The sequence below is a fragment of the Mauremys reevesii genome, linkage group 3 (genome assembly GCF_016161935.1).
Source record: "Mauremys reevesii isolate NIE-2019 linkage group 3, ASM1616193v1, whole genome shotgun sequence".
Taxonomy (NCBI): domain Eukaryota; kingdom Metazoa; phylum Chordata; order Testudines; family Geoemydidae; genus Mauremys; species Mauremys reevesii.
The window spans coordinates 61312470-61331233 of NC_052625.1; the positions used below are offsets into that span (position 1 = coordinate 61312470).

General features: G+C 46.7%; 1 protein-coding gene across 1 annotated transcript in view; it reads left to right on the forward strand.

The window, feature by feature from the left end:
* KCNK17 (potassium two pore domain channel subfamily K member 17) overlaps window positions 1-16760 on the forward strand; it is a 46723-nt gene extending 29963 nt beyond the window's left edge. Inside the window, exons 3-5 of the mRNA XM_039528373.1 lie at window positions 10873-11039; window positions 13064-13232; window positions 16300-16760. Coding sequence (XP_039384307.1) covers window positions 10873-11039; window positions 13064-13232; window positions 16300-16562 — 599 coding nt within the window. The 3' untranslated portion in view covers window positions 16563-16760. The remainder of the gene's footprint in view (window positions 1-10872; window positions 11040-13063; window positions 13233-16299) is intronic.
* Window positions 16761-18764: the final 2004 nt, after the last annotated feature.

Here is an 18764-nt window from a genome sequence, read left to right on the forward strand (position 1 = left end):
CCATTTCCTTCAAATCCTTTTGCACACCCTCCCCTCTCTTTCTCAAAGCCCTCCAACAATAATTCTCTAGGTCCCTTTAAAAACCGTAGCAATAAATACGTGATCATACAAAAAGGACTAATGCAGCAAACCTTATCCCCCAAACAACTCTCTAACCTGCTCTGTGTGATGCATCCTCCCCCTCATTTGTTACCCACACCTGCTCCCAGCATGGCCTCTCTTGCCATGATCAGTATTGACTGTCAGCTCTTCAGGGCAGGGACCTTGTACCTATGGGCTGTATACAAACACTGAAGCAGGTTCGGAATGGGGGAAGTGTGTTCAAGGTGAAGATGAGAAACTTGAATTTGATGCAGAAGAAGCAAAGGAAGCCAGTGAAGGGATTTGAGGAGAGAGTGAATTTTGGGGTGCGTCGGTGCCAGCCTTTGTGGCACCTCTTGTTCACTTAATGCAGTGAGGGTACCGTGTGCCTCTGGATCCCAGAGTCCTAGGACTCAGCGCTGTCTCAGGTAGGGAGGCACTTACCCAGGGCTTCCTTTACACTTTCTAGTCACAAAGCTAAGCTGTGTCATGCAGGAGTTTCAGTGAGACCATTTTAAACATAAGATGGACGCAGTGAAAGTGCCCCTTGTCCATTCCCCCCACCCCCATCTCAGGCATGAGGAAAGAGCTGCAAATGTACATCAAAATAAATCCCTTCTGTCCTCCCCTGCTCCCCTCCCAGTGCTCATTGACACAGATGCAAGAAGCGGGCTGCAGGAAGAGGACAGTCAGGGATGGTATTTATGGCTCTGCCACAGACAGCCCGGTGGGACTGTCAAAGGCCAGCTCAGATCTGTGGAATCATGAAATTCCTGGCAGCTCTGGAACACTGTGCCAAGCAAGTGCTTTTCCGTGCTTGTCTTTCTCTGTGTGACTGTCTTCCTGTGGCTTCCCAGCAGGTAGTGGAATTCGCCAGTGAGCGGAAGTATTCCAGTTAGAGCTGGGCCTTTTTTTGGACAAAATATTTTTTGGCTGAAAGAGGCTGATTCGGATCAACTGAAACATAAGACCATGTGAATGGCCACACTGGGTCAGACCAATGGCCCATCTAGCCCAGTATCCCATCTTCCAAGAGTGGGCAGTGCCAGATGCTTGAGGAGGAATGAACAGAACAGGGCAATTTATCAAGTGATCCATCCCCTATTGTCCAGTCCTAGCTTCTGACAGTCAGAGGATTAGGGGCACCCAGAGCATGAGGTTACATCCCTGACCATCTTGGCTAATAGCCATTGATGGACCTATCCTCCATTAACTTATCTAATTCTTTTTTGAACCCAGTTATACATTTGGCCTTCACAACATTCGCTGGCACAGGTTAAGTGTGCCTTGTGTGAAGAATACTTCCTTTTATTTGTTTTAAACCTGCTGCCTGTTAATTGAGTGATCCCTGGTTCTTGCATTATGTGAAGGGGTAAATAACACTCTCTTATTCACTTTCTGCACATCATTCATGATTTTAAAGACCAGTGTCTTACCTCTCTCCCCCCACCCCCCCATCCCCCGACATCTCTTTTCTGAGCTGTCCAGTCCCAGTCTTTTTAATCTCCCCTCATATGGAAGGTGTTCCATACCCTTACTCATCTTTGTTGCCCTTCTTTATACTCACTGTTTATTCCTTTTTCCATATCATATATTAATATGTTGAACAGCACTGATACCAGTACAGGTCCTTTGGGGCCCCGCTATTTACCTCTCTCCACTGTGAAAATTGACCATTTCTTCCTATCCTTTTTTCCCTATCTTTTAACCTATGAGAGGTTAGTAACCTATCTTTTCCTATCTTTTATCCAATGAGTGCCTACTTTGACAAGGTCCCTCACCAAGGCTGTTAAGCAAAGGCTTTCTGAAAGTCCAAGTGCACTATTTCCAGTGGATCACCCTTGTCGATATGCCTGTTGACCCCCTCAAAGAATTCTAATAGATTGTTGAGGCATGATTTCCTTTTACAAAAGCCATGTTGACTATTCCCCCATATAACATGTTCATCTGTGTGTCTGATAATTTTGTTCTTTACTATAGTTTCAACCAATTTACCTGGTACTGAAGTTAGGCTTACTGGTCTGTAATTGCCAGGATCGCGTCTGGAGCATTTTTAAAAATTGGAGTCACATTAGCTATCTGCCAGTCATCCGGTACAGAGGTGATTTAAGCAATAGATTACATACCACAGTTAGTAGTTCTGCAATTCCATATTCGAGTCCCTTCATAACTCTTGAGTGAACACCATCTAGTTCTGGTGACTTATTACTGTTTAATTTATCAATTGGTTGCAAAAGCTCCTCTACTGACATCTCAATCTGGGACAGTTTCTCAGATTTGTCACCCAAAAAGAATGGCTCAAGTGTGGGACTCTCCCCGACATACGCTGCTGTGAAGATCGATGCAAAGAATTAATTCAGCTTCTGCACCACAGCACTTCTTTGAGTGCTACTTTAACACCTTGATTATCCAGTGACCCTACTGATTGTTTGGCAGGTTTCTTGCTTCTGATCTACTTTAAAACTAACAGCAATTTTTTTAGTGTCTTTTGCTAGTTGCTCTTCAAATTCTTTTTTGACCTGCCTAATTATACGTTTATACTGACTTACCAGAGTTTATGCTTCTTTTTATTTTCCTCAGTAGGATTTGATTTCCAATTTTTAAAAGATGTCTTTTTGTCTCTAACTGCCTCTTTTACTCTGTTTGGCCATGGTGTCTTTTTTGTTGTTGTTTTTTAAATTTGGGATATACATATAGTTTGAGCCTCTATTATGGTATTTTTAAAAAGTTTCCATGAATCTTGTAGGCATTTAACTCTTGTGACCTTTCCTTTTCCATTTAAGTAGATCCCTTATTTTTGTGAAGTTTCCCTTTTTTGAAGCCAAATGCTACTGTGGTGGGGTTCTTTGGTTCTCTCTCTCTCTCTCTCTCTATTACTGATTGAGTCAGCTATAGTCACCTCTTGGGCCTCTTGCTCCACTTGGGACTAGATCAAGAATTGCCTCTATCCTTGTGAGGTTCCAGGACTAGCTGCTCCATGAAGCTGTCATTAATGGTGTCTAGGAACTTTTATCTCTGCATCCCATCCTGAGGTGGCATGTTCCCAGTCAATATGAGAATAGTTGAAATCCCCCATTATTATTAGGTTTTCTGTTTTAGTAGCCTTTGTAATCTCCCTGAGCATTTCACAATGACCATCACCATCCTGCTCATGTGGTCAATAGTATATTCCTGCTGCTATATTCTTATAATTCAAGCATGGATTTTCTGTCTGTAGATATTCTATGGTACTGTTTGATTCACTTAGATTTTTACTGAATTTGACTCTATGCTTTCTTTCACATATAGTGCTGCTTCCCACCAGCGTGGCCTGCTCTGTCATTCCTGTAGGCTTTGTACCCTGGAATTACCATTTCCCATTGATTATCATCATTCCACCAAGTTTCTGTGATGCCTATTAGATCAATACGCTCATTTAATACCAGGCACTCAAGTTCCCCCATCTTAGTTTTGACTTCTGGCATTTGTATACAAGCACTTATAAAATTTGTCAATATTTAGTTGTCTGCCTTCATGTGATGTAACTGAACGGGGCTGTTTCATTTGACTGTTTCTCTTCAGCTCCTACTTCTACTTTATTAACTTCTTTCCTCTTCTCCTTACTAGGATATAGAGTATCTCTTTTAATAAATCCTCCCCTAAGGAATGTGCCTGTCCAAACCATGTGCTCCTTGCACCTGTCAGCTTTCCCTGAGTTTAAAAAATCCAGTACTATCTTCTTAATTGTACATATCAGCAGTCTGCCACTAGCTCCCTGGCCGACCTTGGTCAAGTCACTTCACTGCCTTTATTCCCCACCAATTCCTATACAAGGGCGATAATCCTGACTTTCCACTTTTGGCAAACACTTTGAGATCTACATGCTAACTGCAGCTCCTGTTACTGCAGACTTGGCACAGATGGACACATGGCAAAAAGCCACACAGAAAGCTTGAAAAAAACGGTAGGATTGACAATGGGACAGAATTTCAAAAGCACAAAGGGGAGTTAGGCACCCAACTCTCCTAGGATTTTGGTGGTAGTTGGACAATTAACTGCCCTTTGAGCCTTTGAAAATTGGCCCCATTGTCTGTAAGGAGGCATGCAGGCAAGACTGGGCACACTGATAACTTGTTAGGTGCCTGAGAGCTGCATCTAGACTACAAGAAACAGCCAACTGAAGCGCATGTCATCTTCAGTGTGGAGGTGCCACTACCCTGACTGAGCTGGGGCGTGGCAAGCTGCTTTGTGTAATGAAGATAAGGGGATCGCATAGCAGTGCTCCTGGGGCCACACTTCAGTCTCCCCTTGTCAAAGAGCTCTCAGTGCTCATGCATTTCTGAGGTCAATGGGGGAAGGGCACTCAGGAAAGTTAAGCGGAATGAACTGAAAATGTGAATTTAAAACAGATCGATTAGATCACATTGAACCTCTGTGTGGACACTCTCACTCTGAAATGAAGTGGCCTTAGACCACTTCAGTTTAATTCAGGGAATGAACTAAGTGAGTTAAGCGAAAGCCACTTCTGAAGAAGAAATTCCACATGAATTAAATCAATGAGTTTTAATATAGGCACTTTAACAGCACACCTTCGGTTCATTCGACTTAGCTTTCCTGAATATCATTATGTAACACATGCCCTAAGTGAGATGACAGCATCAGGTTTGGCTGGCACAAAGGCCCTATCTAGATTGCAGTTGGGTCTGTTTTTGGAGCCAGTACAACCCCCATGTAGATGCACTGCTCTGGTGTAAGGCAGAGCTTGCACTAGTGCAGCCTACTTAACTGGTGTCAGTCCCAGTTTGCACTGGTGCAGTGTTCACCATATAACTACATGGCTGTGTTTACACTGGTACTAATTTGCCTAGTATAGCCAAGCCCAAAGGGAAAGGTGGGTCTGATCTCTGCGAACACTGAGGTCTGGTCTACACTAGCCTGTTATTTCGGAATTAGCCGAGTTATTTAAAAAAAAAATGATTCCATCCACATGACCAAACGAGTTTTTTCGATTTAAAGGGCTCTTTAATCCGATATCTGTACTCCACCTCGGCAAGTGGAGTAGCGCTTAATCGAGATTGCAATCCCAGGTTAAAGGTATTGTGGACGCAAATCGACGTTATTGGCCTCCGGGAGCGATCACAGGATGCTCCCTTGTGACCGCTCTGGTCAACACTCTCAACTCCAATACACTAGCCAGGTGGGCAGGAAAAGCCCCAGGAACTTTTGAATTTCATTTCCTGTTTGGTCACCAGCAGGACAGGTGACCATCAGCACAGTCCACCATCACAGGCGACCATGCAGAGTCCACCATCACAGGAGATCACACAGTCCCGGTTTCACAGACGAGCCCCAGCATGGTCTGAACAGGAGGTACTGGATCTCATCGCATGCTAGGGAGATGAGTCTGTTATGGCAAAACTACATTCCAAAAAAAGGAACGCAAATACCTACGCTAAAGTCTCCAGGGCCATGATGGAAAGAGGCTATTCCAGGGACACAGAGCAGTGTCGTACAAAAATCAAAGAGCTCAGGCAAGTGTACCAAAAAGCCAGGGAGGCAAATGGGCGCTCTGGGTCACAGCCCCATACATTCTGCTTTTACCGCGAGCTCCATGCAGTTATGGGGGGTGATGCCACCACTACCCCACCACTGTCTGTGGACACCTGCAAGGGGAGAGTTGCACGGAGCGAGGAGGAAGAGACAAGGAGGAGGAGGAGGACGACGACAGTGCACAGGCAGCAAGTGGGGAATCCGTTTTCCTCCCTAGCCAGGAACTAATCTTAATGCTGGATCCAATAGCTTCCCCTCACTCCCAAGGCGGGCTCCTGTTCCATGACCCTGGAGACGGTACTTCTGGTGAGTGAGAGCCTGATTGGAGCCACACAGGTGGTGGGGAACCCAGCCGCGCTGGGTTATTTGCGTTTACAGTAAATGGCTCATCGCTGCTCTGAGCCTGATTGGAGCCACGCGGGGTGGTTGTTGTGTGCAGTGATAATCCCAGAGATCCCGCAGGCCCTCCTTTTTATATGGCAAACCCACCAGGCATCGCTTGTTGTGGGAAAGGGGACCCAGCAGTTTGAAAGCATTGAAATGAATGTAGAAGAAGCAGAACCCTGCATGCCCCTAGGGGCTGCCTGCAAGATGAATTCTGTTGCCCGGCTGTGTGTGATGGCTTACTCATACCAAAGTGCCCTCTTTGTTCTCTGCAATGTACTTTTTAAAATACTACCCTCCCTTTTTCTCCTTCCACAGGAGCAAATGTTTCAACGTGGCCCCATCTACTCCGTCCCAGGGGCTGGTCCAGATTAGAAGGCAGAAAAAACAAACTCGGGACGACATGTTAACCGAGCTCATGCAGTCCTCCCACACTGATAGGGCCCAGCTGAATGCATGGAGGCAAACAATTGCGGAGTCCCATAAAGCATTACAGGAACGCAAAGAGAGAAGGGAAGCGCGTGATGAGAGTAGGCAGGACGCTATGGCTAAGCTCGTGGGGGAGCAAACTGACATGCTCCGCTGTATGGTGGATCTAATGCGGGAAAGACATCAAGACCACAGACTTTCACTGCAGCCCCTGTATAATCAAACTCCCTCCTCCCCAAGTTCCATAGCCTCCTCACCCAGACGCCCAAGAACACAAGGGGGGAAGGCTACGGGGACCCACACATAACCCCAGAGGATTGCCCAAGCACCAGAAAGCTGGGATATGTGAACTTTTGATTTGGTTTCTGGACTTGTCCTTCCCTCCTCCTCCACCCATCTAACGCCCCCCGCCCCAGTCTACCTTATAATTGCTCTCAATGTGTTGTGCAACAAATAATAAAGAACAGTTTTTAAACAATTTTGACTTTATTTCCTTTCATATATACAGGGTGTGGGTAGCTTCAAGAGAAACAAACACAACTGTCACACCGTACCCTGGCCAGTCATGAAACTGGCTTTCAAAGCTTCTCTGATGCACAGCACGCCCTGCTGCGCTCTTCTAATCGCCCTGTTGTCTAGCTGTGCAAAATTGGCAGCCAGGCAAGTTGTCTTAACCTCCCACCCCGCCATAAAAGTCTCCCCCTTACTCTCACAGATATTGTGGAGCATGCAACAAGCAGCAATTACAATTGGAATATTGGTTGTGCTGAGATCTAACTGAGTCAGTAAACTGCGCCAGTGCCCTTTCAAATGCCCAAAAGCACACTCCACCATCATTCTGCACTTGCTCAGCCTGTAGTTGAACTGCTCCTTACTACTGTCCAGGCTGCCTGTGTATGGCATCGTGAGCCATGGCATTAAGGGGTAGGCTGTGTCCCCGAGGATAACTATAGGCATTTCAACATCCCCAACAGTAATTTTCTGGTCTGGGAAGTAAGTCCCTTCCTGCAGCTGTTCAAACAGACCAGAGTTCCTGAAGATGCAAGCGTCATGCACCTTTCGCGGCCATCCCACGTTGATGTCAGTGAAACATCCCTTGTGATCCATCAGTGCTTGCAGCACCATGGAAAAGTACCCCTTGTGGTTTATATACTGGCCTCCACGGTGTGCCGGGGCCAAGATGGGGATATGCATTCCGTCTATCGCCCCACCGCACTTAGGGAACCCCAGTGCATTAAAGCCATCCACAATGGTCTGCACATTTCCCGAAGTCACTACTCTTGATAGCAGTTGTTCAATGATTGTGTTGGCTACTTGCTGCACAGCAGCCCCCACAGTAGATTGGCCCACTTCAAACTGATTCCCGACTGACTGGTAGCTGTCAGGTGTTGCAAGCTTCCACAGTGCTATGGCCACTTGCTTCTCAACGGTGAGGGCTGCTGTCATTCTGGTGTCTTTCCGCTTCAGGGCAGGGGACAGCAAGTCACAAAGTTCCATGAAAGTGGCCCTACACATATGAAAGTTTCGCAGCCACTGGGAATCATCCCAGACCTGCAACACTATGTGGTCCCACCAGTCTGTGCTTGTTTCCCGGGCCCAGAATTGGCGTTCCACGGCATGAACCTGGCCCATTGCCACCATGATCTCCCAATCGCCACATGCCGTGCTTCTAGGAATGTCTGTGTCCATGTCATGTCCTCATCGGTATAGTAATCGCACTGTCGTCGCTTCCTTGCCCGGTTTTGCAGGTACTGAGCATACTGCTGGATAATGCGTGAGGTATTTACAATGGTCAAAACTGCAGCAGAGATCTGAGCGGGCTCCATGTTTGCCGTGCAATGGCGCCTGCATGGGTAATCCTTGAAAAAGGATGCGAAATGAGCTGTTCGGTTCAAGATGGCCGATAAAAGGTGGTAAATGGTTGTCTTCTGTAGTTTCCACGGGAGCCCAGGACAGCTTCCGCCGCTTTCTCTAGATTGTCTGTGCGGCTCTATTCACGATGGCTGAGACACAGCAGGGAATTGTTGCCTTCTGTAGCTTCAACAGGAGCCCAGGACTGACAACATGGAAAAAGTGGCGAGAGCAGAGTTTGCGGCAGAAGCTGTGCGGCTCTGTTCATGATGGCTGAGAAATAGCAGGGAATTGTTGCATTCTGTAGCTTCCACGGGAGCCCAGGACAGACAACGTGGAAAAAGCTCTGTTCACGATGGCCGAGAAACAGCGGGAAATGGTTAGATGAAAGAGTAGATAGAGCAGAGGACATTCGAAGTGGATTCAACATACCAGGAGACAGGCGGTGCACCGTGCTGCACCATCTGCTGGAAGCATGGCGTCTGCCATAGCGTTCACGGAGGGAGGAGTGAGTGACGGCACACACCCAGAAAAACCTGCGAGAATGTTTTTGCCCCATCACGCACTGGGAACTTAACCCACAATTCCCATGGGCGGCAGAGGCTGCAGGAACTGTGGGATTGCTACCACAGTGCAACGCTCCGCCATTCGATGCTAGCCTCGGTACTGTGGATGCACTCCGCCGAATTCACGCACTTTAGTGGGGACACATAACATCGAATGTATAAACTCGATTCAGGAAATTCGAATAAAATAACTTCGAATTAATTTCGTACCATAGACCTACCCTGAGATAGGTTCAGCCTCCTCTCGAGTTGCTGTTTCCCAAAGTGAGCCTAACAATATAGTCCTTTCTTCCTACCTTTGCTAGCTTTTCCTCCCACACAGCACTAAGGCTGTGGAAAGCTTTAGTGCTAGAATGAGAAATCAGGGAGGAAAAGGAAGAGCCGCCCAAGCCAATATGCAACCTTTGTTAATTTTAAACAGGGTAGGAGAGGAAACTCAGGGCTGGCTGGTTATATAGATACTCATTGGGTCAGCATGACTCCTGTTTTGAGTTTCAGCTTTCCTGGTTAAACACGTCCCAGCTCTGTCTCCTCAGGACCAAAGGAACCTGCGAAATGCCCTGGGTCTAATGTCCAGGAGAGAATCTGGAAACAGTCAGAATTTGCAGCACACCCAGGAAAAGACCCTACCATAGAAACACCCCACATGTTCCCTCATAGGTAGCCTACCCTGCCCAAACCATCTAGCACCCTCTTTTGTCACATGCCTGGACCTCTTTAACTTCTTACTCCCTTTGCTCTGCACAGAGCTACAGCTTGTGCAAGGGATTCTATGGACAATTGCATTTAAAACAATCTCTGTTAAAAGAACATTTAGGTTGCAAAGTCAAGCACCCAAACATTAGGAAACACCTGTGCAGCCTTAATGCAGCACTCATAGGCGTGTGCATTGGGTTAGTTGTTAATTAGATGATCACATACTGTTTTTTCTCCAAGACCCCTGCCTCCTGCAAGGGACCGAAACTTTAGAGCTAGCCCTTTGAAGAGCTGTTCTTCACCTGAAATATCAGAAGGTCTTAAGTGCCGTGTATGTTAAAAGCTGGTCCTGACAAGTGATTCAGGGTCAACAGAGCAAAGGAAGGTGTGGGGGACCCTGGGTAGGGGCTTGGGTTGCTAACCCAGGCTGAAGCAGTTGGCACCATATCGTCACTACTGCTGTTACCTGCAGGTGCTAGTTTAAAGCAAGCCTGGGTGTGCTTACCTGTGCTACATTCACATCTTCATTCGCTGCCTAGACCTGCCCTCACACCTAAAACTACTCCCTAAAGGGGCAAGTCCTCCAGATACTGAAGATCGGGATGGGGTGGGGGGCGGGAATGTTAGTTCTTTTGCAGGGGGATAAAGACTTTCAATGCAGTTTAGGTTTCTAAGTGACGAGGCCACTTTTGAAAATGGGACATAGGTTCATCAGACACTTGGGCACTTTTGAAAATGTTACTCTTGTGTCACCCCGTCACTTAAAGGCATCCTGTAAAGAGAAACAAAAATCGGGTGTAATTCTTATTCCTTGTTCTTATATTGTATACAAAGCAAAATGTGCACAAGCCTAATTGTGTTTGTTTCTGAGCCACGCTTCAAAAGAAGAGGCCAAAATGTATGTAATGTCTAAAGACAAGCAATGTTTTAATGGTCTAGATAGTCTTGTACTGGCTATGTAGCAGCAGTTGTCTAAGAAATCCTATTCCCAATGCCACACTGACGTCAGTAATACTCACTCCAGAACAAAGAAGTAAATATTCCTGTCAAATCCCTGGCATGGGCAGTGGGTAAGGGGAGGAAATTCAGTGACTGGCAAATGGAAACGGGGAAAAAATTGGCAAGGAAAGACATTTTATTTTCCAGCCTCTGAGAGGATGTTACAAACAATGGGAAGTAATAAATATTATACATGGGGGTGGAGTGGGCTGGCATGGTCCCTTTAGAGCAGTGACCTCCCATTCCTAGGGTAGAAGATGGAGGTCTAGATCTATGGGGGAGGAGGGCAGACAGAGAGTGCATCAGAATTTACCCCGCTCTGTTCCTTTCCTGCCAGGCTATGGGAACCTGAGCCCCAGCACTGTGAGTGCTCAGATCTTCTGCACCTTCTTTGCCCTCTTTGGGATCCCTTTGAACCTCATCCTCCTGAACCGGATTGGGCAGCTGATGCTGTCTGGGGTTCAGCGATGTGCCAAGCGCCTGGGGGAGAAGCTGCGCTGGCAGGTAAGCAGTCTGGCCATAAGCGCCTGATCCACACATTAAGGTGGAGGGGTTGTCTGGTTGATGGTGTGAATTACCCAATAAGGGAAGCAGTGATTACTCTGCCTTAACCGTTGGTTTATAGGAGCCAAATCATCTGTACTGATATCACAAGGAGCTGTTAGTTAATTGATAGCTTTACTTACCGTTCTGATGAACAGCTTCCCCTATAGCAGGGGTGGGCAAACTTTTTAGCCCAAGGGCCACATCTGGGTGGGGAAATGGCATGCAGGGCCATGAATGTAAGGCTGGGGCAGAGGGGGGGGGTGCGAGGTGTGGGAGGTGGTGCGATGTGCAGGAAGGGGTTCAGGGCAGGGGGTTGGGGGCTCAGGGCAGGGGATTGGGGTGCAAGAGGGGGTGCAGTGTGCAGGAAGGGGCTCAGGGCAGGGGGATGAGGTGCAGAAGGAGTGTGGCAGTGGGAGAGGGGGCTCAGGGCAGGGGGTTGGGGTGCAGGAGGGGTGTGGCAGTGTGAGAGGGGGCTCAGGGCAGGGGTTGGAGTGCGGGGAGGGGTGCGGAGTGCCGGAGGAGGCTCAGGGCAGGAGGTTGGGGTGCAGGAGGGGTTCGGCATGTGCAATTCCAAATACAGTCTGATTCTCTCTGTCACAAGAGAGTTCCCTCTGCTGTTTCTGTTCTGTTGTTTACTAGCTAATCTCAGAGGAGCCATTCCTCCCTGACATGGACCCTATTGAATCCCTGACATGGAACTCAGAAATATACATTGCATACCCAGACGTATTTAAATATACAACATGTATTTTCTTGGAGGTGGGAAAGAATTTCTGTTGGAGGCACATGCTACTAACACATTTCAACTTTAGGCTGTGCTGCAAGACCCTGAAAACTGACTGATAGCAGAAGTGCTGATACTGCCTTCTCTACAGCAAAGGTTTTCCAGTGGCGATCAAGGGATATCTGGTGATACGCAGCAAACTGGTTTATCCTGGGTTGTCACTCCTTGTCTTCAGCTGCAATAAAAGAAGCTAGTAATACATTAAATACTTCCCTAATTCTGATTTCCCATAATAGTAATGGGATGTAATAGTGGTAGTTGCCACAGAGATGTTGGGTGAAATCCTGATCCCACTGAAGACAATGTGGGGTTTGAGATCAGTGGAGTCAGGATTTCACCCACGTGTTTGATCACAAATGGGGTGGGAGGTGGTCCACATGACTGTGACCATGAAGGGCGGTGTCCACAAGCTAATCTCTGTATTAACAACTAGTCTCCAAGGAGAGAATGTTTGCAGCTCCCTGCTCTGTAGCACTGTGAATGGTGCCATTGTCATCCTATAAATAAAAGGAGAAAAATGCACTCAAACAGGGGTCTGCAGCCTTTGAGAAGTGGTGTGCCAAGTCTTCATTTATTTACTGTAATTTAAGGTTCCACGTGCCAGTCATACATTTTACATTTACGGGGGCCGGGACCCCAGCTGGCAGAGGCCGGCAGACGGAACCCCAGACCGGCAGTGGGGGTGGCAGACTGAGCCGTTCAGCCTGTTACCGTGTCTGGGGTTCCGTCTGCTGGCTCCTCCCGGGCGGGGTCCCAGCCGCCAGCCCCGCTCAGCCCGCTGCCTGCCTGGGGTTCCGTTCATCCAGGAAGGCAGCAGACTGAGTGGGGCCGGTGGCCGGGACCCCAGCTGGCAGTAGAGTGCCACTAAAAATCAACTCGCGTGCCGCCTTTGGCACGCGTGCTGTAGGTTGCCGACCCCTGCCCTGAGAGGTTCTAACTGAGACTTGTGGGCAAAGGGTTTGTGATGTCCCTTTGCACAGGGTGAACTTTGCCTGGCCTGGACAAGACAAAAACGTTTGGTTCTGGCCCAGCCAACTCCACTCATGCCATTGGATGCAGTGCCTGAGCTAGATCATCGAACTTGTCTGGACCGCACACATATTCTATCAACTTCAGCAACGTGCTGAGCCTTCTGTTTGCTATCTGCTCTAATCTTCCAGCCTCATATCTGGTGGGTTTTTCTTTTCTGTTTGACTAGGAGGCAGCAGCCATACTGACAAGGACCTGTGCGCTGGTGACTGGCTTGTTGCTGTTCCTCCTGCTACCCCCATTTCTGTTCTCTGTGATAGAAGGCTGGACCTATGCAGAAGGATTCTACTATTCCTTCGTTACCCTCAGCACAATAGGCTTTGGAGATTATGTGATTGGTAAGTAGCTGGGATTTCATCACTCTCACCTAATGGAAGCCAGTAAACAGCGTGTGGCATACTGGAGACCCATTTGGCAGTTTTAACCCTTTAATGATTCCCAGGACTGACAAATGCACTTTGATTGGTGGCTGACTTGGAGGGGTCATAGAGGAGGAGATGGTTTCTGAGATAGCCAGGTCATGCATGGTGACTCCTCCGTATGGCAGGAAGTGGAAAGCAATCTCTTCAAGTCCTTCTGCATCTAGCCACCCTGCGCTTTGTGGATCAGAACTAGTCAGAGCATTATAGCCTTCATCGTGAGGTCTGATATTAAAATGTGCTGTATTGCAACGTAAAACCTCAACACCTAGAGCATTTTGTCTCGTTCTGATCGTACTCTACAAACAGATTGTCACTACCTTCTCCAATGTCAAATCCAAGAGAGACGCCTAGGTTTAGACTGTCAGGCAGCAGAGGCAGAGAGTTCGCAGCTTCCAAAACCCTTTGCCAGAGGAAACAGACTGAGCCCAACCCTGACTGTGTTCAGATTGAAACAGCACACGCCTTTTTGATAAAGCTTTTCCCACTGAAAACACGAGATAGAGAAACCCCCCCCCCCCCCCCCCGAAGGCCTGGGAAAGAGAGAGAGGGAAACACCTTTTTATAGTCTCTTCCCCCATCCTCCGACCCCATTTCTTCAAAACTCTTGTTTGGTGCTTAATTACCTTAGTGATGGGCACCTTTGACATAGAGACAGGCAATCAGATTTTACTCCCCATCTTATGCAGGGGCTTGACTGCTGAGAAGTCTGTAAGCTGCCTTCCATAACCAGCCTAATATGATAGGAATATTGGGCTCAATACAGGAGTAACTGGATAAAACTCTATGGCCTGTCTTATATAATAATGGTGCCTTCTGGACTTAAAATCTATAACTCTACACTCCCGGTCAACCCTCCTGCTTTACGGATGCTGCAGTGTGGCTCACATCTTCTAATTGGATCGTTCCAAATGCCTTGCCCATCAGGTGAACTCCTGTGCAGGGGAAAGCTTTCTCCATGGATCGAATGGTCCATCGCGTTGCCATTTTCACTTCTTTTTGTAGATGCCATTTTGCTAATGGCTGTTAAACCTCAGGGTGAAGTTCGCACTGGTGAAAGGTTCCTGATCGAGAAGCCAAGGAACCTACAAGAGTCTCTCTGGCTGAAATTCACCTTTGTGCAGAAAGCTGGTGCGAAGCCTATGGGTTACTTAAACCCCATGCTTAAGTGGGAAGCAGGTGGTGCACAGGTTTTGTGTTCATCTCTGCATAGGGCTGAATTGCGCCCTTTATGCACAGATGGGGAAGAATGTAGGCGAAGGGGCAGGCTTGTTTATTACCAGGACTGGGCTATTTACAAACCAGTGGAGATTACTCAACATTAAATAAATAAGATGATTATAAATGACCTGGCACCAGGTGAGAGCTGCCTGGCAACTTTGTTGTGCTGGTATGGTTTTGTTTTTTTTTAATTCTGCCATTTAGTGTCCTTTTCCGTAATGTTTCCACAGCCCCATGGGTTTTCAGTGGTGAAAATGACAAACCTTCCCATTAAAAATGAATGCTAGGAGCCAAGCGGCGATAAAGAAAACATGAATGCAAGCACTTTATCTCCTCCTTGTGATTTGAATCTAGTGTATATTTGTGTCTGTGAGCAGATGCCTTTCCCAAACTGTTTTCTCAACACAGTCCATGCAGGAGGTAGAAACCAAACTCACCCCCTTTCTGGGGCTTGGCTTTATTATATTACCATAGCACCTAGGAGCCCTTGACAAACAGATGGTATCTGCCCAAAGAGCTTACAATCTAAGTAACCAAGAAATCAACCAGAGGTAACATATAAAGTTCAGTTCAAACCTTCTCCCCAGGCTTGTCTGCTCCTAGGGTTTCTCCCAGAGGACTGCTCAGCCCTTACCTTAGATACCCCCTCTCACCTCATTCATATGCCAGGTGGCTCAACGCGGCACCTGTGAGCAAGCAGAAGCCTCTTACCCTTCTCTCAGCCAGGAACACCTATTAATAGGGAAGGGTATTTCAAGCAAACGTTGCCACGCTGTGACAGTATTTTAGTGCTTAACAAAAACCGGAGGCAAATGGGATTACGTAAATGTAACCACATCCATGGGCCTGTCAACAATTTCATTTTGAAAGTGGATCTAATTTTGGTTTTACTTTTCTTCTTTATGGTCATATTTACAAGTCACAGTGAGTTGTGAGCTGTTGCTGACATAGGCATGAAACTGGTCTGTTTTACAGTTCCTGCCTGTCCGTGAGATAGCTGGCATGTTCACATTTTGTACAGGGAGCAGTACCATTCTGTGATATTTCCACCAGGCTATACCAGCCAGCATGGAGAGTTATAGCTGTCCCATATTTCGATCTAATCCATTACGTTTTTATACTGCACCTGTCGCTGTAGTATCTGAACACCACTCTTGTCATCACAGGTGCTGACTTTTCAAAGTGCCGGGTGGTGCTTGACCCCCTGCTCTGTCCCAGGCCCCGCCCCCACTGCACTCCTTCCCCGAAGGCCCCACCCACACCTCGTCTCTTCCTGCCCCCACTCCACCCCTGCCCCACCTCTTTCTGCCCGGTTCCACCCCCTCCCTCGAGTGTGGCATGTCCTTTCTCCTCCCCCTTCCCCCGCAGCCTCCCGGACGCTGCAAGACAGCTTTTGTGGTGGGCGGGAGGCACTGGGAGGGCGGGGGAGGTGCTGATCCACGGGGCCCACTGGTGGGCAGGAGGTGCTGTGGGGGGGAGATGATAGGGCTGCCAGTGGGTGCTCAGCACCCACCATTTTTTTCTCCATGGGTGCTCCAGCCTGGAGCATCCATGAAGTTCATGGATCCAGTGGTCCATGAAGTTGGCGCTTATGCTTGCCATGCTGGAGGGATGTAAAGGGTCCATGGCTTTGCCCAGGGTTGCCGATGAGCAGACACCAACAGTCCTTCCCAACCCAAACCTCTCCTTTAGCTTTAGCCATAAAGTTTCTCTTACGGCACTCTTGGCCCAATGGCTATAAACGTTTGGGGTATTTTTCTTCCAGGGATGAACCCAGACCTCACCTACCCTTCCTGGTACAAGAACCTGGTATCTGTGTGGATCCTCTTTGGGATGGCCTGGCTGGCCCTGGTCATCAACCTGTGCATCACCTTGCTAGAGAACTCTAGTGACCTCTGCCAGTGCGGCAAGAAGAAGAGCAAAGAGCTGGAGCAGGAGTTAATGGATTGCAACAAAAATTGCAGCCCGAGGCCTGATGATGTGGAGAACGGCAGCAGCAAGGACACAAAACCTGAAGGCACAAACTGAATGGCACGCATAGAGCTCTCTGAGACAGTGTGAACTTTGCAGAAGGAACATCTGATGGACTAGTCCTCTTTGGTGTGCCAGGAGTTGTAGCACTGTTCTGCTTAGAATGCTTGGCATAGAGTTCAGCCAGACAGCAGAATTGAGTTTGGGGAGACTCTACTGTGAATCAAGTGATTGAAATAAAATGTTGCATTTTCATATTTTGAGAGAGAAAAGGGAAAACCAAAAGCACTTTTTAGTGCCAGTGGCTCCAGGGCTTATTTCATCCCAATGATTACAAAGTCTGCTTTTGATCTGGACACAGACTGGATTGTAAATGGGAAAATCTGAAAAAAGAAATTGTTGAGATTCTCATGGCATAAAGACCACAGTGGTCTGTGTGTTCCTATTAGCCTACTGGCATAGGCACTAGTACCTCCTGATGGATGGAATGCTAGAACTGCTCATGTGGCATTCTGTCAAGCTCATGAGACTGATCAAGGGGTTTCCTGTTGAAATAACTCCCCAGAAATCCTTTGTGCTGCTTAAAAAGAGCTTATGGAGTCTAGTGCCTGGTACCCTTTTGGATACACATTCCCAGTCTTCTCATTCAGTCTTTCCTGCTGTGCTACCAGCATCCTAAATCATGCATTTTGAAAATCTGGTCTTTTAGGCCAGGTTTGAGATTTCGGATGAGTCACCCACTGTCTGCATGGGACCCATGTTCAAGAAAAGCAATGGGCAGAAGAGAATGTGATGAATGTAAAAGGTAGTCTTTTGCGGTAGAGCGTTCAGCATTTAGAAATATAGAGGGCCAGGAGCATGACAATACAGATATTTGAGTTGTTCACAGTCTCCCAGGGTCAAAGGTCCTGGAATGTTCCCAAAAAGTGGAAGCTATGGCTGTCAAGCGATTTAAAAAAATTAATTGTGATTAATCACATGATTAAAAAAAATTAATCGTAATTAATGTGCTGTTAAACAATAATAGAATACTACTTATATACATATTTTTGGATATTTTCCACATTTTCAAATATATTGATTTCAGTTATAACGCAGAATACAAAGTGTACAGCGCTCACTTTATATTTATTTTTATTATAAATATCTGAACAGTAAAAATAAAAGAAATAGTATTTTTCAGTTCACCTAATACAAGCACTGTAGTGCAATCTCTTTATCATGAAATTTGAACTTACAAATGTAGAATTATGTACAAAAAATAACTGCATTCAAAAATAAAACAATGTAGAACTTTAGACCTTACAAGTCCACTCAGTCCTACTTCTTGTTCAGCCAATTGCTCACACAAACAGGTTTGTTTATATTTGCAGGAGATAATGCTGCCTGCCTCTTGTTTACAATGTCTCCTGAAAGGGAGAACAGGCATTTGCATGGCTCTGTTGTAGCCAGCGTTGCAAGGTATTTATGTGCCAGATCCGCTAAAGATTCATATGTCCCTTCATGCCTCAGCCACCATTCCAGAGGACACGCGTCCATGCTGATGATGGGTTCTGCTTGATAACGATCCAAAGCAGTGCAGTCCACCGCATGTTAATTTTAATCATCTGCCACCAGCAGAAGGTTGGTGGTTCTGGTTCTGTAGTTTCCACATCAGTGTGTTGCTCTTTTAAGGTTTTTGAAAGCATGCTCCACCCCTAGTCCCTCTCAGATTTTAGAAAGCACTTCAGATTCTTAAACCTTGGGTCGAGTGCTGTAGTTATCTTTAGAAATCTCACATAGGTACCTTCTTTGCGTTTTGTCAAATCTGCAGTGAAAGTGTTCTTAAAACGAACAACATGCTGGGTCATCATCCAAGACTGCTGTAAACTGAAATATATGGCAGAATGTGGATAAAACACAGAGCAGGAGACATACAATTCTCACCCAAGGAGTTCAGTCACAAATTTAATTAACATATTTTTTAATGAGTGTCATCAATATATTTGAAAATGTAGCAAAACATCCAAAATGCTTAATAAATTTCATTTGGTATTCTGTTGTTTAACCGTGTGATTAAAACGGCAATTAACCGTGAGTAATTTTTTTAATCACAATTAATTTTTTGAGTTAATCACATGAGTTAACTGCCATTAATTGACAGCCCTAGTGGAAACCCTGACAAATTGCTAAGGATGACTACAAAAGAATAGTAGAAGCATACAGGGACAAAATCAGGCTAAGGCACAAAATGAGATACACTTAGAAAGGAACATAAAA